The following is a 25,273-nucleotide window of genomic DNA, read 5'->3' on the forward strand; positions in this document are numbered from 1 at the left end:
AATATTGTAGATTATAATTTTAATTATAGAAAATTCCATGGAAATAAAAATGAAACATTAATTTTATCGAAAAAAAAATAAAAATCTTTTGCCCTCTATTGAGATTCATTCATTCATTAGAATTTTCTGCATGATAAACTTTCGAAAAAGAATTTTTTTTTAATGATTATTCAACGTACTTATCACCTCCGCCCATTCTTTACCTTTGACTTTTTTTTTTTGCTTATTACAATTCTCATCATCAAGACATTGGAAAAAAATATTCAAGAGATAGAGAGGGAGAGGATGATACGCACGTCTGATCTCAGACAACAAGGGCAATGGCATGATGTTGTTGATAGAGACCATTTTTCATTTCAAAAAAAAAAAAAATTCGTCGGTTGATAATGATGATGATTATATGATGGTTGAACTATTGTTACAGTGTGTGTTTATGTGTGCATATAACATGTATAAGTATGTGATGATTGGGGCCAACTTTGATCAACAAAAAAAAGGCGAAAGTTGATCTCCTTACTTATGGTGAATGCGAATAAGAATCTCAGAATGATCTTGAATTTAATTTCTGTTAAACAACAATTCAAAAAAAAGGAAAGAAAAGAAAAAATGAATGGCTAACAAGACAGGTTGGTTGGTTGGTTGGTTAGTTGATTGTTCAACAAACATTTATCACTAGTACAATTATTATTATCATCACTACTACCACAACCAATCATGATGATGATGAGGTTTGTATTAGTAGAATTATAAAATTTCGTGCTTAAAAAAAAATCAGAAGATTTTTTTTCATACATTCACGCACACATCCACTTTTGGATTAGAATTTAGAGAATTGATGGTAAACGGATCTTGACTATATTTTTTCCTATTTCTTATTATTTTATTCATCCTTATATCATCGATGATTATATCGAAGAAACTGATGAAGTTGAAAGAAATTCCATTCATTCTCATCATCATCATTATCAATTGGCTATAATTTTCTTTTTTCTTTTCGCAAAAAAAAATTCTTTTTACCCATATCAAAAAAGAAAAATTTGAAATCGAAAGTTTAAATCTAATCATTTTTCGTTATCTTTTGTCTGGAAATTTTTCTAGTCAAACGGGCATATGGCACGCTATTCGGAAATGATAATGATGATTGCTGTTCGCTCAATCACACACAAACACACACACACACACATAATGACATTATTTTCAATTCAAATGATTATTGAAAAACAATTGTTGACATTTGTTTGATGAGAAAATTCGTTTTTTTTTGTTGTTGTTGTTGTTTGAAGAAACCTGATGTTCACCTGTCTGATGTAATGGTATCATTGGATTTTTATTTTTTTTCGGAAACAATAGCCATCATCATCATCATCAAGATCGTCAATAAGATCGTGAGGATGTCAGAAAAAAAAGAAAAAAGAAAAATCAATCTTTATCCAATGTCTGTCTGGTATGTATGGTGAATCTTTTCTTGTTTCCATCATAGTCTCAATCATTTTATTATTCTGATTATTGTATGCATTCCATTTGAATGGTTTTTTTTGTTGTTTATACATTGACCTTGTTAACCTTTATGACCTTTTCTTACAATGAGAATGAGAAAGAAAAAAAGATTCTTTTGATTTTTTTTTTTTTTTTTGATGAAAAAAAAGAGAAAATTGGGAAGAAAAAAAATTGGGCTTGTTTCAATGTCGGTAGGTCGATGTGGATTTGATGATGATAATGATGATGATGATCATCTCAGCATAAAAACAGAAACAACAACAACAACAATCTTCATGGACCACATATAATACAGGTTTTTCTGTTTTGTTTGGGACGTGACCAAAAAAAAAAATGATTGGCATCGATAACTAAATGTTGACGACAGGCAAAACAAAAACAAACAAACAGATAAATATATAAACAAACAAGGTTCTAGCTATAATCATTATTTATAAAATTTGAGTTTATCGAATCAAAAAGTAAAAATTAAAAATAAACGATCATTATAAATAACGATGATGATGATGATGATTATCAATCCTGGTTTTTATCAATCTTTGGAATTTGTTCAGATTCATCAATGATCATCAATCACAGAATAGGAATTTATTTAACAAGAAAATAAAAATGACATTCACCCTATTTGATCATTGGTGTCAACCAATATAATGAATGTTTTCAAGTAGAATGGTTTGGTTTGATTTAAAAAAAAACAAAATTAATGATGATGATGATGTGATCATAATATTGGTCGTAGTCGTCGTTATAACCAAAATGAATTACAAACAAAAAAATGTAAAATAAATGATGATGATGTCGATGATTATCTTGAAAAAAAAGGAATCGAACATTTGAAAAGATTATATTCGAAACGAAAACAAAAACAAAAAAAAATTAAGTGAACATGATTTATATCTGTGATAATATTGCAAAGCAATTCAACCAAAGAAAACCTCAATAAAAACAAAGAAAGACCGACAGCAGGTAACAGGTTGGTGTTTGATCATTTGATGATCATGGTATTTTTCAGTTTAAAAGAATGACGATAATCTGATATTTGGATTTAAAGTTGATCTTGACTAAATCTCAAATTTATCAATCCAATCAATATCATCATCATCATTGTTGATGAATAAAATTCCTTAATGAATTCGTTTTTCTTATTTTTGTTTTAGTTTTTTCCATTTTCAAATCAAATTTGATTGATTAATTTTTCTTCAGAAAAAAAATCGTTTTGATTAACTTTCACTACAAAGATTTATTTATTGATTGATTGAAATGAAAACGAAACAAAAACAAAATTATTGAATTTCATCAATAATAAATGATCATTTTTTTCGACCAAAACATTTTGGTTACTTTTTTTGGTATACAGGTCGAATGTTTCTTCTTCTTCTTTGGGGTGAGGTGAGGTAAGGTGAGGTCAATGTTGTTTAGAGGAAAAACAAAAAAAAAGATCGATTAACTAGCTGAGGCGTGATGACAGCTGCCTATTAAAGCGAAAAAAAATTATTCATTCATGGTAGATAAAATGATTTTTAAAAAAGCAACAACCACAATGTTTATTATTATTAAAGAAGAAAAGCCACAAAAATGATGATGGAAATTGAAAATATTCATTTTGTTTCTATAAGGAAAAATAACACTTGAAAATATTTGCTGGGTCGATATCTAGATAGATTGTCTTTGTTTCCAATCAGATTATTATATAAGAGTTTTGCATCATTTGTATTTGTTTGTGTGTGTGTGTAAAATCAGAGTAAAAGATAAATTTCATTTACAAGCCATTATTTTGTGTGTGTGTTTTTGAATATGTACTGTTGTTTACACATTTTACATCCATAAAAAAGATAAGTAAGAAAAAAAGGTTTCCATATGACAACGGATCAGTTTAATTCAATGATAATATGGCTATATGTGATTGGGTGACTGATTGATTTGATGACTTTCATACAAATTTTCAAGAAAAAAAATAGCAAGGTATTTTATTTTTTTTTATACTTTAATTTTAATATTTTTTAATTTTGAAAATTTATCACTCAGTAACAAGGGAATCGTTCAACCATTCAATCTGTAATGATGATTGTCGAATGAATGAATATAATTTTTGGTTGTTATCACCATCAAAGACAAGAACATCACTAACATCATCATCTACATCATGTTTGATGATGATGATGTCGGCATCGGATCCTTTGATGTGTGCCATATAATGGCCATCATCGTCATCTACATCATCAATGAGATAGTCACATCAACAGCATGACCACAACCAGCTAACAAAAAAAAAGGAATGGTATTTTTGCCATTACCCAAAGCTTTACATTTGTTCATCTTGTAAATCTTGTACATTAAGATAGTTATTTTATTTTATTTCTTTACATTTGAATGCCACGATTATATTATATAAGTAGTGAATCGCGTGTTTCTCCTCTTAATTTTTTTATTATTCTTTGGTTCCTTGCGGCCAATTTTGCCATTAGATCATCACGATAATTGGTTGTGTGGTGCCATCTATTTTTCTTGAATACAGCAATCATACAATTTACATCATTCATTTAGGATAATTGCAATGAACATTTATTTATTATAATGATAATAATAATAATAATAATAATATTTGTAAATCAAAGAAATTTATAAAAGATCTGTGTGTATGTGAGTATAAAAATCAGATATGGATAAGTAGTATTGATGACAAATGAGAAAACAAATATTATATTGATCAAAGTCGGTTTAATTTCATAATTATGATAATAATCGGTGGTAATAATTATAACAATAATAATAATAATAAAATCATCAATCTGACAATTGTAACAATGCATCGATAAATGTCTTGAAAAAAAATTTGGCCAGCCAAAAAAAAAATAAAATATTTACGAATTCCATCCGAAAATGATTTTCGATCAATTCAAATATCGAAACACCAAATCAGATTCAAAAAAAAAAAAACAATTCCGCCAAACAAATCCAGACAATCATTGTCATTGCAGATTGGATATTATTATTATCGTAATCGAGACGAGACAAACAATCTGTAAATGAAAATAATAAAAAAATTGCATTAAGTAAATTGGAAATGAATTGATTTTAGGATAAAATTACCTGATGAGTAATTTAGACCCAAGTACTGGTACAATTATGTACCTGTCCCGATGTTGATGGCACCTGATCAGATTTATTATTATCTGTATGAGCATTATTAGGTAGATTGGTATTTGCTTTGGCCGTTGTTGTTGAAGATGTTATGACCGAATCATCTTCGGGAATTGGTGGACATCTACCACCGATCGATTGATTTCGATGTCCAATACCGATACATAGACTGGCTGTGGTGTTCTGGCCACTTCCACCAACTACACCAGTAGTCATCATACGATCGGTCGGATTTGTATAAACTTGTGATAAAAATTTTGATTTGGAAAATTTTTTAATGAAATTTGCCATTGATTGATTAGCTTGGGTGTTTAATGGCTTAGATGTTTCGGGTGACCCGTTTGTCGAACTATTCGATGAAACTATCGTGGAAGATTTAATAGGTGACATTGGACTACAAATAGGCGATGACATTGATGAACTGATACCCGATGAGGTTGGCGAAGAAGCCGAAAGAGATTGCGATATCGATCCGTTTGTGGGTAATGGTGGTGGTGAATGACAATTCGGAGATTTGTTTAGAATTTGCTGCAAAGCAGTGTACGTAGATGCAGCTTGTGTGGCGTTAGCCGCAATAATGTTATTGGAATTTGAGCTATTAGTGCTGGAAGTGGAAGTTACCGATGATGGCCTGACCTGTGCTAACAGTCGTTTAAAATCGTTCAATGTAGTTGGCCGTATTGGTCCTAATCGATCTGAAGCTAAACTTTGCCTTGTTCGGTTATTATTATTATTATTAGCAAATGATGGTGATGTTGGTAAACTACAACCACTTGTCCATGATCGACGTTTTAGTGATCCGGTGGCCTCTACATTCTCTTCAATCGCTGTTGTTGAAAGGGGTGATGATAACTCACTTTTATGACCATCAACAGGACTCAAAGGAGATCGAGGTCCAGATGGTGATGAACTGCTACATTGACTGTTGTTAGGCGATGATGATAATCGTTGCGATGGTGAAAAAAGTTGTGGATCCGCACGTATATTGTGACGTTTTTTTGAATTATGCAAAATTATAAATAAATCTTCGGTTGTCAAACGTCTACTAGATTGTTGTTTCATCATTGATGGTGAAGATTCTGTGGGTGATGTTGCCTGAGTTGGAGTTTTTGTAGATCCAATTTGTTTGTCATCATCTGCATTCGGTCCGGATGGATGGTTTTCATGTTCGTTAGTCGATCTAGTATGAATGGCAGTCACAATTGTTTGAGTAGAATCGGGTGAACTAAACGCACCACCACCACCACCAGTTGTCGATGATGAACAAGTACTGGTAGAGAATGTACTTGTACTCATCACTGATGACAATGAAGGTGTTGTATCGCTAGATGTCGAAATGGTGGTGCAAAGAATCAAAGAATTACGTGGTTTCGGTTTTGGAATCGATTCTGGTGATGATGGAGCTTTGATAGTTGAGGAAGATGTCAATGATGAGCAAGACGATTGCTGTTGCTGATTAGTGTTCTGGTTTTTTCGTATCGCCGTCGAAGATTGATATCGATGATTTTGGTGTGAACGTGGATTTTGACGTGAATTATGATGATTCAATGTAAATGAATCCAGCTTTGGTGGCGGCAATGGTGACGAAAGATGTCGATGTTCGAGTTGTTTTTTTGTCATTTTTGGTTGTTGTTGGGATTGATTGTCATCATCATTATCATCCGGATATTGATCCGCCAACACAGGCGTTATAGTTCGATTGCTTATCGATGTATCTGAAGTTTGAAAATTGTTATGCCTTTTCAAAGCCGGATCATTTTCTTCATTTGAGCTTACATCACTTTCTTGTTGAATTGTTTCTGGATTTTCTCTACCAAGTTCATCATCAAAACAAAATGAACTTGGAATACTGACCGATGTAGCCGTATCGGTCATTTGATCAACAATATACGATAATGGTGGATATGAACGATTTGTATCAACATCCATAAACAATCGTCTTCGTCGTTCATCATGAATTGATTGTAATAAATATTCGGAATTACTTTCCGAAACAATGGATACATCACGACTATTATTACCCGATTGATCATATATTTTTCTTTGATGATCATTTGTTGTTTTCGATGAACAACTATTATGATCGGCAGTATCGATCGATTGTCGTTGTTGCTGTTGTCGTTTGTTAGTTGTACGTTTTGTATTATATTTCTGTAATGTTCGTAGCATACTCGACACTCGTGGAGGTGGTGGCGGCGGCGGTAATTTTCGGCAACTACTTGATGCACTACTACTTTCAGTCAGACTAACGTATCGTTTAGGTTTCTGATATCTCAAAGCGTTGCCGGCAGTGATCGATGCCGATGTCAATGTTGATGGATGATGATTGATTTTGGTCGCTGATAATGAATGATAATTTCTTGATGTTTTTTGTACATGGTTACGATGATGATGATCATGATTCGCGGTCATCATATCATCATCATTCATCGGTTCAGATTCTTCATAATCATTTGTATGTAATGTTTCAGAACTTGAACTTGAACGAATAGTTCCAGTACCGGTACATGTAGTAGTTTCATCTTCTTGATATGTTCCAGAAGCAGTACGCAATCGATTTGATTGAATATTACGAAGGTAAGATCTCGAACATTGTTGTTGTTGTTTATTGCCTTGAGATTGAGATTGCTGTACAACAATAGGTATTTGATGTGAACAATGTGATACGGAACAATCAAAATCGGCCATCGATGAATTACAGGTACCATAACTAACATGATCCAGTGCTGCGGCCGTTGATGTATCACAGGCATCACTATTTGATAATATCGAATTTATCGATAAATTCGATCCGAATTCTTCCAGTGATGATCGTCTCAAAGAATTGTTACCGTCGTTTGGCTCCAAATTTTGTTCGTTTGCGTTCTTATTTTCTTCTATTTTTTCACAATGTTTGTCCATTTGAGTCGATTGAATGTCAACATCTTTCGTGTCTGTTGTATGAGTGACTGCCAGTTGCGTATGATTACGACGATTAATAACATTAGCTGTAGGATTTAATCGTTTCCAACGATTTTGTTGTTTTTGAATTGGTGATAACAAATTAAATCGATATAATTCATTAGAATCTATTATTCGTCTTTGTTGTTGTTGTTGTTGTTGCAAATGTAGTTGACGTTTGGCCAGGCTAGTCTGACTAGTGAATGTACTGGTCTTAGTTTTGGCATTGTTGACCGTCGAAAATGGTGGTAAAGTTTGATTACAATAATTACTTTGTCCTAAAAAAAACAAACCCGAATCGGTATGCATTGAAGTATAATAGCCATCATTATCAACCGAATAAACAGATTCGGCTTCTTCAGAATTATTATTATTATTTGTTGTTGTAGCTGTTGTCGTAGGTGTTGTTGTTGGATCTAAATGTTGTTGTTGTGATCGAATGTTACGCCGTTGTTGTTGTAGATTTTTATTCACATTTTTCGAAACCATCTGGATATTTAACGGTGGTGATGATGATGACGATGATGATGGTATCAAATCACTGGTAGCTGCACTCCAATTTCCGCTTGATGAACGTGCACCATTTTGTTTTGTTTGACATATTGCAGTTTCAGTATCTTTTTTCGTGTCGATGTCTTCATCATTAATAGTGTTCAAATTGGTGGCATTTGTCGTTGTCATTGGGGCAGTTTGTACGGCTATTGAAGAACGATACTGATCATACATAATTGTTGGATTGATTTTGTTTGATTGTGATGCTGCATCCGAACATTTACCATTGAGGAGAGAGACACCACGATGATTTCGCCATGAAGCCCCTAATTCCATTGATGCAGTAGATGAAGTAGTATCATCGATCCGGGTAGCTCTATGATTTGTTGGTAATTGTTGATTTCGTTTTCGAATGACTACATATTCATCATCATCATCATCATCGTAACCATCATAATCATCATCAGCATCATTGTCATTGTGATGTTGTTGTCGTCGAAGTTGTTTTTTGTGAGTTCTTTGATGATCAATCATCAAATCATTATGATTGCGATGAACTTCTATTGGTACAACAAATCTATTACTATTATTGTTGTTGTTGGATGTCGAGTTTTGTAATGGAGAACCGATTCTCTCCATCATCATCATCATCAGATTATTATCCGTTTGGCATCCTTTTTCAATGGCAATAATTTTCCTGGTTGTATCAGATTGTAATGGTGTCCGATTTTTATGATAGTTAATATCGGCAGGATTTTTCAAATGTCCAAGAGCATAAGGTGATATCAAAGTATCATTGGTATGACGAACACTAATATGATGAGGTGATTTAGATCGAGATCTTCGATGTGTATGATAGCCCAGAATCTTATTTCGTGGTATATGAAATTCAGACTTAAAAAAAGAAAAACAATGATAATTTTGTTTCTGATCAAAGTTGTAAATCAAAATCAACTTACATGTATCAATGATCGTCGTGTATTAGATAATCTATCAAATGAACGACCAGAAACATCAATCGAAACAGTTTGTGAGTCGGAAAATTGTTTGGCCAATAATTGTGATCTTTCTTCGGGTGACATTAATATTATCTCTTTTGGATCATCATCATCATCATCATCATTACCATCATCAGCATCTTTATCATCATGACCAATAGAAGATGTGTGAATACCATTATTCTTATTCTGGTATTTATGACTAGAATCACGACCCAATAACAATTTTTGACGTTCAATTCGTTCATTGTCGGAAAGTGAACCATTATCGACGGCCAAACTTAAACGATTATTATTCGTCAAACGCCAACGTTTAGATAAACGTCGTAATGGAAGTAACGACCAACGACGTCTCAATTTAGGTGAATGTTTATCGATTTCATCATTTTGTTCATCATCGTTGATGATCGTCGATGATTTTGATGGATGACGTCGCAAAGTTATTCGATGTGATGAACAAGGTGGACTTAATGCACGTTCCAATAAAATATGTTCAGGTAATTCGGATACCGATTTGATGACAATACTTTCAGGCTGAAAAAGAAATAAATTAATTCATTAAAAAAAAGAATGCATGATGTTGAAGGTGAACTTACCCGTCGAGTTTCGATATTCTCTCGAAGCCATATGGTTGTTTCATCCAACAATGTTGGCTTTAATGGCGATGAACCGGTCAATGCCGATGACCATCGTTTATAATTATCATGAACAGTACCGGTTTGAGTTTGATTGCCGGGATTTGAAACCGTACCAGGAGCAAACCCTCTATGATTGGCATTCGGAATAACACCTGTACAATTGGATTCCATAAGCCACCACCAATACCAATAATCGGGTGGAATAACAGTTGACGTTCCCATTGCCATAGCTGCTGCTGTGGTCATCGATTGATTGATCGTTGCATTGGAACTATTCTGCTGACCGGACAATGCCGATTGATGGTGATGATCATCAGGTTGACTATCGCATGAACAAATACATCGAGTATTTTCGATCATTTCTTGTCGTTGTTGTTCATTTCCATTTAAATTAACATTATTATCGCGAAAAAAATCATCAATCGTTTTGGTAGTAGTAGCTGTTATTGCTGGTTGACAATTATTGGATTTATTGGAAGTATCATTTGGATAATAATCACCGGATGATGAAAAAGAAGACATTGGAGCTACTTTAGTTTTCGTCGTTGGTCGTAAATTTTTTTGTTCATTTTTATGCATCGTTGATGTTGAAGCAATTGGTTCGAATGTTGACGAAGTAACCGATGACCATGTAACAACCGATGATGATGAAGCTGATGATGTTGAAGAATTAGAGTCATTGGATACAATGCCATTAGTCACATGATGATGACAATATTCACATTGATTAGTATGATTATGTTCATGACTAGAAGATAATGATGATGTGACCATTGAAGAACCAGCATCTAGACCATCACCGGGATTTGATATTGGTAACGATGTATGACAACGGCCACAATGACATTGACATGTTAATGATTGATTTTTTTTAGAATCAACATTATCAATTTTAGACAAAATTGTCATATTTTCGGTGGATAATAATTGATGATTTCTAGCCAACCATAATGATGATGATTTTATGAATGGCGATGAAAATATTGAACACGAAAGTCGTACATCACCGGGTGAATGTGCACGTGCATAAAGATTACGAATCGAAACAGGACGACTATTAATAGTAAATAATGAACGATCTAATTGTCGTGAACTTTTCCAATTGTGATGATGATGATGACCTGATGAATGTTGTTGATTATTTTGAACCGGTTGAAAATGAATTATTTGATTCAGATATTTTAGCTGATGTGGAACATTTCCAATCAATACAAAAGGATCCTGTGACTGTTGTTGTTGTTTTTGTCGAAGTTGATTATAGTAATCAGATATGTGACCAATCGTTGGAACTGATAAAAAAACAAAAAACAAAATTAAATCATTAAGAAATAATTTTCTATTGTCATTTTGGAGGCTAATAACTTTTATCCTATAATTATTTTCCTAATGATAATTGTTTGATGTTAAAAATTATGTAACACACACGTGTATACTGATGATAGAAAGTAAAGAAAAAAGTATCACGTGTGTCTCATCATTATGAATCCTATGACCTAATAGATTTATCCATCAAACAAAGCAACAAAAAAAATGTCCAACATTTTGCATTTTGCAACAGATTTTTATTTTATTGTTAAAAAAATGATGATAATGTCAATTTCTATTTCTATTTTTCAAATCATTAAATAATAAAGATCATTAGGTGTTGACTGCAATGTAACGAGATCTATGAATGATGATGATGATAATAAATTTGATAATAACATGGTTTATAAATAGACAAGATTTTTTTTATTATTATTATCTTTGTGTTCTTTGGTTGTGAATAACATCCATCCGTTTTTTTTCCTAAAATAAATTTATTTTTTTTTTTTTAGTTTCGGTAATGTTTGTTTCGAATACAATCTCATCATGATGATGATGACAGGATTTTGACAAAAAAAAAAAAAAATGATTTCCACTCGAACGTTGACAATCTCGTGTGTGTGTGTGTGTCAATGAACAGATCTTTTTTTGCTCAAACGTTGTTTCATTTCATTTTGCTATTGTTTCCCATAGAAATTTTTTCTTTTTTTTTTTGAATGACAACTGTGTGAAACATGCAAGCAACTGGTTATTCTCAATAATAATAATTGTCTAAATTTTGGTTGGTTGGTTGGTTGGTTGTTGAGCATGAACAGAACCAGGATCGAATCAATCGATTTCTGTTTTCGTTAAGTTTTTTTTTGTTTGAAAAATTTTTATTAATCAAATTGTTTCGTACACAATTTGTACGAAATGATTTTTTTTTCAGTCAGAAATCAACATCATTGTGTCATTGCAAGATGATCAGAATGACAACAATAAAAAAAAAGTTCAATGATCACTTTCATCTATAGAAAATCTCTGGCTACCGGGTTATTCTCAATCTGGACGGATAACGACAACCAATCATATTGTCGAAAGGGCGTTAACTTCAACAGTGGTTGGTTGTTGCTCGGGTAACAAAAACAAAAAAAAATTGATTCGATTTGATCATGCGTATTTTAATATCATTTTATTGATTACCCGGCCTTTGTTTCGAATCATTTTATCTTGGAAAATAGTTTTTTTTCTAATTTGATTTTCCAAGTTTTGTTCTAGTTTTTTTTTCAATCCAATATCTCTTTATACACAAAAACACAAAAGACTATTTTAGTTCATTAGTGTTGTTATTGTAAGTTTTTCTTCAATTTGAAAAATGTTAAGTGTAACGTGAGTACATTATATGATACTAAAGCAGTGATTCTCAACCTTTTTGTTGTCGCGGCACAATTTTAGAATTTTTGAATATATAACAGTTGCATTTTCAGAATTTCGCGGCACACTAAAGTGCCGCGGCACACTGGTTGAGAATCACTGTACTAAAGCAATTAGTAAATAGGAAGGTCGTAGATCAACTTCCATCAGGAGAATCTTTAAAAACAAAAACTTAATTGTTGTTTACCTATGATGTTTGTGTGTGTGTGTTTGTTTGTATATTTGTTTGACCCTTCTTTTTTTTCTGTTGGTCAAAGAAAAAGAAAAAGAGAAAAATTGCTGCAACAAGAATTATTTGTTGTTTTTTTAAATTGACAGGTTTATATACTTTCAACAAAAACAGAAAATATTATCGGGTCACCCACTCATTTTTTGTTTTGTTTTGTTTTTGTTCATTGGTTAAAAAAAAGAAAAGAAAAACCTGAAAACATGAATGCCGGCAATCTATGAATAAAATTCGAATCATGGCTGCCGGATGCAATTTTCAAATTCTTTTTTTTTCTTCTTTTAATCCTGTATGATACATTTATAGTGATGTCTGTGTAGGTTGAATATAAATGTAAATGTAACCTATGTATGTAATGGTAATGTCAAAAAAAAAATGATGACCAAAAATGTCATCAGACGAAGGTCAAACACAAATGTTTTAGTTTTTGTTCAAATGTTTACCACACCCGTTTACACTATTCACCATTCACCCAATCAAAAAACGAAAACACCAAAAGGCGAACACCTGGCCCTCTCGCTCTTTTTTTTGATCAAAGTCAGGCAACAATCTGGCGCAAATAATAATAATAACCGTCAAAAAAAATTGGATTGGAAACCACCATCACCACATCATCATCATCATCATCAAATTTTCATTCATTTATATGAAGAGAACAGAAAAGCCACGCGACCGTTTCATTGCATTCGTTAGTTCAATTCATTGCAAATTTCAATTTTAATTCCAAAATACATCATAATTGTCGACCATGTGTTTGTTGTAGATTCATCACTATTGACTAAATAGTAAAAAAAAAGTTAAATCTTAGACCTTAGGTCTCAACCTTTGACCTAAATCGACGAAAACCGAATAGACCCTTACAATGAAAATGTGCAACGGATGCAATTTTTTCCTGCCTGTTCGTAAGCTTGTCTTTAGTTTATCATCAGTTGGGCATATACTGATCAAATTATGAATTAAACATCATACGGCTATCGATTTTTTTTATTATTATTATTCAACTGGTTTAATATCATGATCAATAATGATTATAATGATGGTAGCTAAATTTTCATCTGGTTATTGATTATTATTACACACACAAAAAACGAAAACGATTGTAAAGATCAAACAACTATTATACGGATACTAAAATGTTTGATTCTAATATGTAAGAAGCATAGATGGAACAAATTGTTTATAGTCATCATTTTAACTTGGCGCGTATACAACAACAACAACAACAAGGTGAAAGGGCGAAGGCAAAACAAGAAAAGAAAAGAACAAGATATAAAGGTGGCCAAAAAAAAACCGGATTCTATTCATTCGATTCGAACAACTCTTCTATCTATCATAGCATCGACCTACGACAATGACGAGCAAATATTTAAAAAAAAAAAAAACAATACAGTGGTACCTCGGTTAACGAACACCTCGGTTAACGAAATTTTCGGTTAACGACGATGGGTCAGGAGAAAAAATTACCTCAGTTAACGATGATTTTTTCGGTTAACGACGATTTAAAAAAATCAATTTTTTGATTTTTTTGCGTATAATTTATTATAAATATTTGATTTTTTCAACAAAGACAACATCCTACTTATGAGAATTGATATCTAATCAAGAAATTTCATGAAAATTACAAGTTCCAAATATAATAATCGCTAGCCGAAAATGATTCTTTTTGGTTGAACAAATCTGAATTCCCTTATTCAGCTATGATTACTAACGATTCAAAATTCGCTTGCTTAACGATGATCACTGACAAATCCAAATTTACTAACCAAGCAATGATCACTGAAAAATCCAAATTTCCTAACCAAGCAATGATCACTGAAAAATCCAAATTCACTTGCTTAACGATGGTCACTAACAAATCAAAATTTGCTAACCAAGCAATGATCACTGAAAAATCAAAATTTGCTAACCAAGCAATGATCACTGAAAAATCCAAATTTCCTAACCAAGCAATGATCACTGAAAAATCCAAATTCACTTGCTTAACGATGGTCACTAACAAATCAAAATTTGCTAACCAAGCAATGATCACTGAAAAATCAAAATTTGCTAACCAAGCAATGATCACTGAAAAATCCAAATTTCCTAACCAAGCAATGATCACTGAAAAATCCAAATTCACTTGCTTAACGATGGTCACTAACAAATCAAAATTTGCTAACCAAGCAATGATCACTGAAAAATCAAAATTTGCTAACCAAGCAATGATCACTGAAAAATCCAAATTTCCTAACCAAGCAATGATCACTGAAAAATCCAAATTCACTTGCTTAACGATGGTCACTAACAAATCAAAATTTGCTAACCAAGCAATGATCACTGAAAAATCAAAATTTGCTAACCAAGCAATGATCACTGAAAAATCCAAATTTCCTAACCAAGCAATGATCACTGAAAAATCCAAATTCACTTGCTTAACGATGGTCACTAACAAATCAAAATTTGCTAACCAAGCAATGATCACTGAAAAATCAAAATTTCCTAACCAAGCAATGATCACTGAAAAATCCAAATTTCCTAACCAAGCAATGATCACTGAAAAATCCAAATTCACTTGCTTAACGATGGTCACTAACAAATCAAAATTTGCTAACCAAGCAATGATCACTGAAAAATCCAAATTTCCTAACCAAGCAATGATCACTGAAAAATCCAAATTTCCTAACCAAGCAATGATCACTGAAAAATCCAAATTTCCTAACCAAGCAATGATCACTGAAAAATCCAAATTCACTTGCTTAACGATGGTCACTAACAAATCAAAATTTGCTAACCAAGCAATGATCACTGAAAAATCCAAATTTCCTAACCAAGCAATGATCACTGAAAAATCCAAATTCACTTGCTTAACGATGGTCACTAACAAATCAAAATTTGCTAACCAAGCAATGATCACTGAAAAATCCAAATTTCCTAACCAAGCAATGATCACTGAAAAATCCAAATTCACTTGCTTAACGATGGTCACTAACAAATCAAAATTTGCTAACCAAGCAATGATCACTGAAAAATCCAAATTTCCTAACCAAGCAATGATCACTGAAAAATCCAAATTTCTAACCAAGCAATGATCACTGAAAAATCCAAATTCATTTTCTAAACAATTTCAACTAAGTAACGAATTCAAATTCATAAACGAAACAAGTCCAACAAAGAATGAAAAGTTTAACAAATCTTATCGATCAAGGAATAAAATTCGATTGGTTATCAAAAAGTGCTATGGGAGAATATGGTTCATTTTTGAAAGATTTCGGATTTGAATAAGAAAACAATTTCCTGGGTTTGAATGGATTTAAAATTTGCAAAATTTCATTTTGAATTCAATCGTTTTGAACGAATTGAATCGTTATAAACACGTGAATTTGAATTCTTTACTGGCCATTGTTGGAATGGTTAAACAAGTGAATTTTGGATTTTTCAGTGATCATTGCTTGGTTAGTGAATTTTGATTTGTTAGTGACCATCGTTAAGCAAGTGAATTTGGATTTGTCAGAGAACATTGCTTCGTTAGTGAATTTTGATTTGTTAGTGACCATCGTTAAGCAAGTGAATTTGGATTTGTCAGAGAACATTGCTTCGTTAGTGAATTTGGATTTTTTAGTGATGATCTTTAAGCAAGTGAATTCGGATTCGTTAGTGATGATCTTCGAACAAGTGAATTTGGATTTTTTTAGTGATGATCTTCAAACAAATGAATTTGGATTTTTTAGTGACCATCGTTAGACAATCTAAAACATATTGCAACTCTTTTTTGAGAAAAAAAGGTAAAGAATTATGACAGTGAAGCAAACTTTTTAAGGGAAGTGGGACATTTTTCATTTTTATCACCGAAAAGTGATGATTTCCGTTATCAGATCCAGTCTATGGATTAGCCTAGATAAGAACGAATTCAAAAATAATCAGTTTATTATGATTACATGGCTTTTTTCGAGAATTTAAGGTGATAATAGGAAATCAAGGTCTGAGGTCGGATCAATTTTATCCGCTCTCCATTGAAACCTATGGAAAATCGTACCTCGGTTAACGAACATTTCGGTTAACGACGGTTTTTCAGGACCCGATCATCGTCGTTAACCGAGGTACCACTGTATTGTGATTTGTTTGCTCGACTTGGATCAAAGATCATTATATAAAAAAAAAAATCAAACCAATTATTATTTTCGTACAGTAACATTGCAATCATTTATTTTATTCAAACAAAAGAAAAACGGAAACATTTTTTTTTGTTTCTTTTAATCGATTTCTGTACGAAATCGAAAATGATCATCGGAAATATCGATCTAAGATTGAAAGGATAATGAACATCGCCTGACACACACACACACACACTCAGTATAATCAAGATCATCATCATAATTATCAAACAAAACAAAAAAAACCTGTAAATGAACAACATAAATTCACCTGTGTTATTGAGAAACTTATTTTTTTTTTGATTTGATTTTTGATTGGCCTAAATTTTTTTTTTTTGTTCCTGTTGTTTTGTTTTGTTTTGCCAAGTGTGTGTATTAGTATAAAGTATTTCTCTCTAAACATGTATGTATTTGAACTATACTGAAAGATGTATTTGAGATTGGCTGTGTCAAAAAAAAAACTCACTGATACAAACAAATAAAAACTGTATAAACGGATTTATAATTAAAAAAAATCATTGATCATAATCAATTTGATCGGTATGAATTCCATCATCATGAAATGATGAATGTTCGGTCAATGATCAATATGTTAATTAATTATATAATACATAAAAAATATAAAGCCAACGTTATTATCTTCAACGAATAATTCAATTTATCTAATTGAATTTATCTACTATAGCCAATAAAATATTTTTGTTTCATCTTGTTTTCTCAAGTTACATAATATATTGACTTGATGTTTTTTTTTCAAGTGAAAAACATTCAGCATCGCTGTGTGTGTGTGATGTTATCGATGTGACGATAATTTTTTTTGTTACTTGGGTGCTATGTTTCCGTAATCTCTGTATCATCCCTATACACAACTAAACATCATAAGATTATCAATAAAAATACCTGCACACACACACACACCGGTAAATAAAACGAAAAAAAATTCATTTATTTAGACAGGTGATATATACAATCATATTAGCCAACAGCAACAAAAGTTACTGTGATTTGTTATGATAAATTTTCGTTTTCATTCTGATTAAATCCGATTATATTGAGATATGTATTGGATGTGTGTGTGCAATATGGTGATTTATTGAGTTAAGCTTTCAAACTTATTTGTCTATCTATCTGTTTTGTTTGTTTAAAATAAATAAAATATATCTATTTGTTTTATATATTGATAAATAAAATAAATAATGAATTTGATAGTTTGAGTTTGGAATGATTGGAATGTTAAATAAAATAAATAATTATAATGGAAAAAAAGTTGATTTGATTATTGAAAAATTTATAATCTTACCTGAATGACGCATTATATGATTAAGATGATCAATATTAATAATCAATTTATTGAAACGTGATCGAATCCTAACTGTACGATCAAACATTTGTCTACATTCATCTGTTAGTTCAGAAAATAATTGATCTGCTGATGATAATAATGATGACATTTGTTGTATAATTCCAATTAATGTTCGATTATGTATTTTAACTAATACTTGTTCATCATCGGTCATATCGTTTCCACCACCGGTCATTGGTTCAATGATTTTTGGTCTTTGAATTAATTGTTGATTATCATTTTGTGTTTCAATAATGTCATCAACCACATTATCATCATCATTATCACTGAGATGACCATTGCCATTTATCATCATTGATTCATCATGATGTTGTTGTTGTTGTTGTTGTTCATAATCATCATTCACATGATCATCATCACTAAAACAATTCTCACTATTATTATTATTATTAACTTTTGTCATAGCAATTTTTGTTTTTGTTATTTTTTTCTTCTTTGATTTTCGAAGATTCGGTATTGCAGGCAAAATCGGTGGTGTTGTTGTTGTTGTTTTCGTTGCATTCCGTTTGATCGGATAAGAATGTTGACCGTTGTTCAATGTTGATTTTGTAGCTGCTGCTGCTGCTGCAGCAGCAGCCATAGCCGATGCCCATGGTAATGTCCGTGAGACATATACTGGTTCGAGATTCCATTTGGCGAAAGGCATGATTGAATAGAATACGAATATTGCAAATTTTTCTCAACAAAAAAAAAGAAAAAGAAAAAAGATGAATGGCCGATATGTTGACGGTGATTTTTGATTGTGTTCAACTTGTTCACTGTTCACGATGATAGTGGTGGTCATCGATTAATAAGACAAGAATAACGATTGAATATGATTGTGAATAGACCTACCATGATGATGATGATGATAATGGTTATAAGGCAAAGAAAAAAAAGGTTTGCCTTTTTCTACTATAGATTATTGATGTTTATTGGTGCTTTTTCGGTCCTCATTATTATTATGGCAATGGAAACCAACCAAACATTGGACGACATATATTCATTTAGTTTGATTTGACTTGGAGCCGCTGCCACCACCACCATCACTATCGCCACCGTCAAACATACATAATGATTGATGATGGATGCCAATGATCACAACGACCGACCAAACAACCAACCGAAAAAAGATCGATTGAAACACAACCTTCTAAATTATTATTATGATGATTATAATAATCAAAAATAAAAAAGAAAAAAAAACAAGTAATTAATAACATTAAACATATACACGTACGATGTAAAGTAAATTTTTCTTTTTTCAATAATGAATAAATCCATAAAATGAATGATCGAATTGAATTAGCATTTAGCAGATTTTTTCCAGAAAAAAATTCTTCAGAATTTTTTTTTACAACAGAAACTTTATCAAAAAAATTACATAATTTTTAACTAATTGACCAATTACATATATCAAACAATTTCAAGCTTATAAATTGATAGTGGTTTGTTTTTGTTTTGGTTCGGAAATGCATAAAAATGCAAAAATCATCATCATCATCTTTGTTTTTGTTTTTTTTGGAATTTCATGTTCAAAAAAAATGATGGTCAAGTAAGTTAATCTTTTACATTCGATGATATCGTGATGATGATAAGAAAAAGTTGGCAAAAAAAAAAAATGGTTTACATCTTTATAATAATACAAAATGATAACCATCATCTTGTTTCTCCTTATTATTTATCTGTTATCCATCACAGAAAAAAACAAAACAAAACAAAAAACGATCCATTTTATTTGCCCGTTACCTAATACAGTCATTCAATAATGGATTCCATTCCATTCCATTTTTTTGCCTCTGGCTTAAATAATAATATATGATCGGGTAATCTAGTCGTTAAACCATATAATGATAATCATCATCAATTTGATGATGATGATTTCTTTTTTTTGAATGATGATTTATGGATTCCATTCCATTCTAACACACACCTAAAATGATGATGTTTTCAATCGTTTTTTTTTTTGGTTTTGTTTTTTAAGATGGCTAAAACCGTTATCATTAGCTCGATATATTTTTCAGTTTAGTTAAATGGTTTTTTTCGTTTGTGTCATTCTTCAAATGAAAAATCAAAGCTCAAAGTTATGCCATTAATATATATCTTAATGATGAATTATATAAAGAAAAAAAAATGATAAGATTTCAAATTCAAGTAGCATTTAATTAGTTAAGAACAAGAAAAAAACCCGGCAAAGTTCACTGTAGTTGATTGATGTCATTTTTTTAAAAATAATATAATATTCACTAAGAGCAAACTTAAATAATCTTTGATGATGATGATGATGATGAACATGAATATTCTCATAATTATCATTATCATCATCATCACCAAAGACATCACACACACATACAAAACATCTGGTATGGTCGGTCAATAATGTCATCTAAGTAGTATCTATATTGACATTTTCTATTCTTAGATTTTATTCAAATTCACATGTAGAATTTAGGAAAAAAACCCCAAGGAAGAAAAACAAAAATTTATTTTTGGACTTGAAATAATCATCAAATGCATAGTTGATACATTTCTCATCATATGAATGTTTCAAAACAAAAAACAATCTTTTTGTGATTATCAAAAAAAAAAGAAACAACAAAAAGTCTTTCTTTGTTCTGAATTGAATTTCATTCAATCAAAAAAAAAATTTATCATCAAAACACAGTAAATAAAATTTATAGAAATATATTTGGGGGACACATGTTGCTATTTGACTTACCCGAAAATTAAATTATTCCTGAGTTGAATTTGTTTGTTTGTTTGTGGATTCAAAATCTTAAATTTTTAACCATCACACACACACACAATTAATCAAAAAAGTTTTCAACAACAAAAAAAAAAATCAAAAACAGTTGTTGTCGATTATGTCACACACACACACATTGATTATGTCATACGAAAAAAAACAAGGAGAAAAAACACAAAATTTTCAATCTTGAAAAACTTTTTCGGAGATGGTCAGAAAATCATGGATCATCATCAAACGATAATCATAATTAAAAATGTTTTTTTTTGTTTTTCTGAACCGAAAAATGGTTAAATGTTGTTTTATTCGTTCTTTCGTTGATCAAAGTCCATACTAACATAACAAACTAAAACTAAAACTAAAACTAACTAGTTTAGAGACTGAGAATCCTATCCAAAATAACACACACACGCAACTGGCTGATATACACACTCTCTTTGTATCATTCTCTCTCTCTCTTTGTATCTTTTATTTCTTTCATTCATTTTTAGCTAGCTGTTCATGGAAATGTTCAATGTACGTAAAAACACACAACAACACAATGATAATATTGGCCACCACTATTTCCACCACATAACTTACTTCCATCACCTTTCAAAATGGTTTTTTTTTCATCGAAAAAATAAAAACTTAAACTTAGCCCCGTATACGTTTTTTTTGCCTGTATTTTTTTAAATGCATTTTTATATGTTCACTTCATTGTAGGATCCTGAGTATTGTATTTGAAATGTAATGTAATGCATCAATAGCTTCTCATATTAAAAATTTTTTTGGATTCAACCGATTCGATTGTGGAACTTGTGTGTGTGTGTAATTTTTTTGCGCATAATTATAATAACGAACAAAAAAAAAGTGCGCGCGCTAGTTTTTTTTTGAATGATAACCAAAAATCATATTTTTTCTTTTTATGTTACTGGAAACTTTTCCTGATTATAATTTTCATTTAATAAAATATGCAAAAATGAATTTATAAAAAAAAACTGTTACAATGTAACAAACATTAAACATAAACAGATAAACGCATGCGTTTAACATAATGATTAACGGAAATGATATTTTTTTTTAAATTCAATAAAATATGATATGGATGAATGGATTGATTGATGAACGAATCAGTTTGTTTTTTTTTTTTGTTTTTGATCAAAATGACCTGAATGATATCATTGAAACGGATCATAAACATTGAAACATCGATGACAAGACAATGGCATTCAATTTAACGGAAAACAAAGACCAAACAAAAAAAAACTAATAGACGACAAATAAACCGATCATCATTATCATCATGCTAAGAAGTTATAGCCATTGCCATTTTGATTATTAAAAAAAAAAAAAGAAAGAAGAAGGTAACATATAATCATCAAACGAATTCGATTCATTTTCTATAATGATGTATTGCGATTGTGTTGCATTGCAATTGTGTTATTTGTGTGTGTAGTCAATTTGAATTTTTTTTTTTTTTTTTTTTTTTTTTTGAAAAACGTGTGCAATTTCTCAAGGTAATCAAATTCATTTAATTTCATTCATTCATTCATTCATACAATTTACATTTAGTGTCTGCAAAATGTCTAGCGCTCGTGTATATTATCAATCAAAAAAAAAAATTTCTTTTTTTTTTGCGCAAACAAACGCAATTCGTTACATTAATCATGAAAAAAAAGGATTCTATTACGATCCATTAGCGTGAAAAAAAAATATTTACGGAAGTTTATGAAACAGAAATAATAATAGATAATGATTGATAGATAGAATGATTCCTGATTATATTCGTGTTAAGGATGATAGGTTATCCAATTTTATTATATCTATATATATTTCAACACATTTGACTTTTTTTTTATTCCTTTCTAAATTTTTCGAAACAATTTATATTAAACAGGTAACAAACAAACAAACAAACAAACAAAAAAGAGGCGCCATTTGAATTCAATAATGACTTCTTCTTTCTTTCTTTCATTATTTCTTCATCATTTTTTTTTGCCCGAATTGACAATCACTAGCCAAATGTTCGACAAGAATGCATTCAAGCATCGAATTGGTGGTCGAGAGAAAATGATCTTTTGCCTGATTATTATTATTATTATTTGGATGGTTTCTTTTTTATTTTTATTATTATTTAGCTGAATGCTTACATAGGAAAGGCAATCATCGTCTTTGGCAACTTGGTAGACATTCGATGATGATGATGATGATGGGCAAGAAGTTTATACGAACAATTTTTTTTTAATGTTCAGTTTTCGAGGCCAAACGAACATCTATAAACCTCTTTCTTTCTTTCTTTTATTTGTCGTTGTTGTTCTTTGGAATCACTTTTGCTCATACACACAAACAATAGGGCGACACACACACACGGAAAAGCAAAACTTGCGCAACGATGACAATGTGTGTATGTAACTTGTTTCATATTTCATACCTTGATCATCATCATCATCATCATCATCATCATTGCAGTGAGACAAAGAGGATACGATAGATTAAAGTAACACGAAAAACAACATGCATGCATGTTTCTAGTCATTTTATATGTCATCCCCACATTGTTGTTTGTTTGTTACCCCTTTTTGTTGTTGTTGTTGTTCGAATATTTTGTTTCGAATCAATTTAGTAGGCGTGTTTTATTTCATTGCATGAGAAAGATGCAAACAAAAATTTTCGCCTTAGGTGAGCAATTATATTATTTATCAAAATGATGAGAATGAATGGATTAACTCTCAAAGTATTTTGTTTTTATTATAATGAAAAAAAAATGTAAGGGAAAAAATTCTCAAATATATTTTTTCAAGTGTTAATTGAAAGAAATGTTTACGCAATCGAATGAATTCGCGAATCGTAATGATGAGAAACTTTACCAGAATTACACGTGTGTGTTGATGCCAGATGTCCTTGCATGCTTGCTGTATACACGCCAATTCGATTTTGTTTTTCGAATTTCAAACGGTATTGGATTTCTATTTGATTAGAATATCAATCTGCTAATTGTGAATCGATCGATTGTGAAAGGGAATGCGATCCATTACTTGGAATGTATTCAAAACGTTTCGTACCCAAATTAAACGTACGACTGGATTCGTTCATTCAGTCATTTTTGGCCGTCGTAATCTTTTGCTCACCAATGCACTGATTTCGGCATCTATGGGTGCCATAGGTGATTCTATACAACAGAATTTCGATATTCTAATGGACAATGTTCACAAAAAGAATGATGATTCAAATGAATCGAAAAAATCTACCAACTATTCGACTATTCGAACCGTTCACATGACTACGGCTGGTTTGAGTACCGGTGTTCTTACTCATTATTGGTATTTATTGTTGGAACGTTTTTATGGTACAGTAAATCGTCGTCATCCTGTTACATTAATCAAATTGGTTTTGTTGGATCAAATCCTATTCAGTCCGGTGAATTTATTCGGTATGTATTCGGATTATGATTGATAACAATTAATAGTCATTGGAAATTTGTCTTCCTTAAAAAAAAGTCTATTTCGGTACACTATCGCTATGCGAACGTTCTGGTTGGCATCATTTCAGACAGGAATTGCTGGAAAAGGGAATGGAAAATATTTATATTGCCGAATGGATTATTTGGCCACCAGCTCAATTGATCAATTTTGCCTTGTTACCACTACGTTATCGTATATTATTCGACAATATTATTTCATTAGGTTTTGACATCTATGCACCATATGTCAAATACAAGAAACCATTACGCGAACAACACGATTCTTCTTGAACCGGATTGCTGTATTCTTCATAGACCATTTCTCATCTAAATAAATTTGATGTGATACTTGAGTATTGGCCATTATGGTCCTGTTAAAAGCTTTGTTATATATTTTCTTTTGTCCTTAATAAATTTTTTCTAATTCATTTACCTCACCTCTTTATCGATTCATTCGATCAAATGAATGAATTATTTTTATGGATAAATAAAAGCATCCATCGTTAACCGAGGTAAAAAAAAAATTCAAATCTTCAGTTTCGCCATCTAGTTTTAAAGAAATTTATCAATCATTGATCTTACATTGACTTGCAGACTCCATAGATGGCGTTTATTTTCTCTTAATTTAAAATTCGGATTAAATTATTGATTTGCATTTCATGTTTACAAAACTTCTAATAAATATTTGTAATTTGAATAAATGGATATTTTTCAATGATGAAGGCAATGAATTTGGAGACAATAAGGAAATATAAATTTAAATCCAATAATTCATTTTACTTTGTATATTGAAACATTTGACAATTTTTGAATAGACCAAGAACGAACGATCCGTTTCATTGAAAAATCAGGCATCAATTAAATGATGATGATGATGATGATGATGAAAATATAATGACCAAATAGCTTAGCGGATCAGCACGACAATGTTCCAATTTCTCCTTGCCAATTTATTTCATTGGA

General features: G+C 31.2%; 2 protein-coding genes and 1 long non-coding RNA gene across 4 annotated transcripts; 1 reads left to right on the plus strand and 2 right to left on the minus strand.

Moving 5' to 3' along the window:
• Nucleotides 1–4,036: 4,036 nt before the first annotated feature.
• LOC113789675 (uncharacterized) lies at nt 4,037–21,272 on the minus strand. Of its 2 annotated transcripts, XM_075820130.1 has the most exons (7): nt 20,842–21,272; nt 18,978–19,275; nt 18,081–18,901; nt 9,665–10,995; nt 9,030–9,602; nt 4,588–8,964; nt 4,037–4,517 (listed from the first exon to the last, which is right to left on the minus strand). In XM_075820130.1, the coding sequence occupies exons 3-6, from the start codon at nt 18,787–18,789 to the stop codon at nt 4,600–4,602; spliced, it is 6,978 nt and encodes a 2,325-aa protein (XP_075676245.1). In that variant the 5' UTR covers nt 18,790–18,901; nt 18,978–19,275; nt 20,842–21,272; the 3' UTR covers nt 4,037–4,517; nt 4,588–4,599. The 2 variants fall into 2 exon arrangements, with proteins under 2 accessions (XP_075676245.1, XP_027195045.2); XM_027339244.2 differs by having other exon boundaries at nt 18,081–19,275.
• A 2,361-nt stretch (nt 21,273–23,633) lies between these two features.
• On the plus strand, nt 23,634–24,738 carry LOC113789815 (mpv17-like protein 2). The gene is made up of 2 exons (XM_027339402.2): nt 23,634–24,280; nt 24,348–24,738. Exons 1-2 carry the CDS (start codon nt 23,872–23,874, stop codon nt 24,599–24,601), a joined length of 663 nt encoding a protein of 220 aa, XP_027195203.2. The 5' UTR covers nt 23,634–23,871; the 3' UTR covers nt 24,602–24,738.
• On the minus strand, nt 24,340–24,853 carry LOC142644974 (uncharacterized). The gene is made up of 2 exons (XR_012846183.1): nt 24,744–24,853; nt 24,340–24,681 (listed from the first exon to the last, which is right to left on the minus strand). It is a non-coding gene; the product is annotated as an uncharacterized LOC142644974 (long non-coding RNA).
• Nucleotides 24,854–25,273: the final 420 nt, after the last annotated feature.

The sequence above is a fragment of the Dermatophagoides pteronyssinus genome, unplaced genomic scaffold (genome assembly GCF_027571235.1).
Source record: "Dermatophagoides pteronyssinus isolate colony J.1.1.1.1 unplaced genomic scaffold, Derpt_VIB-CSIC_2022.12 sq0005, whole genome shotgun sequence".
In the NCBI taxonomy this organism is placed as follows: Eukaryota; Metazoa; Arthropoda; class Arachnida; order Sarcoptiformes; family Pyroglyphidae; genus Dermatophagoides; species Dermatophagoides pteronyssinus.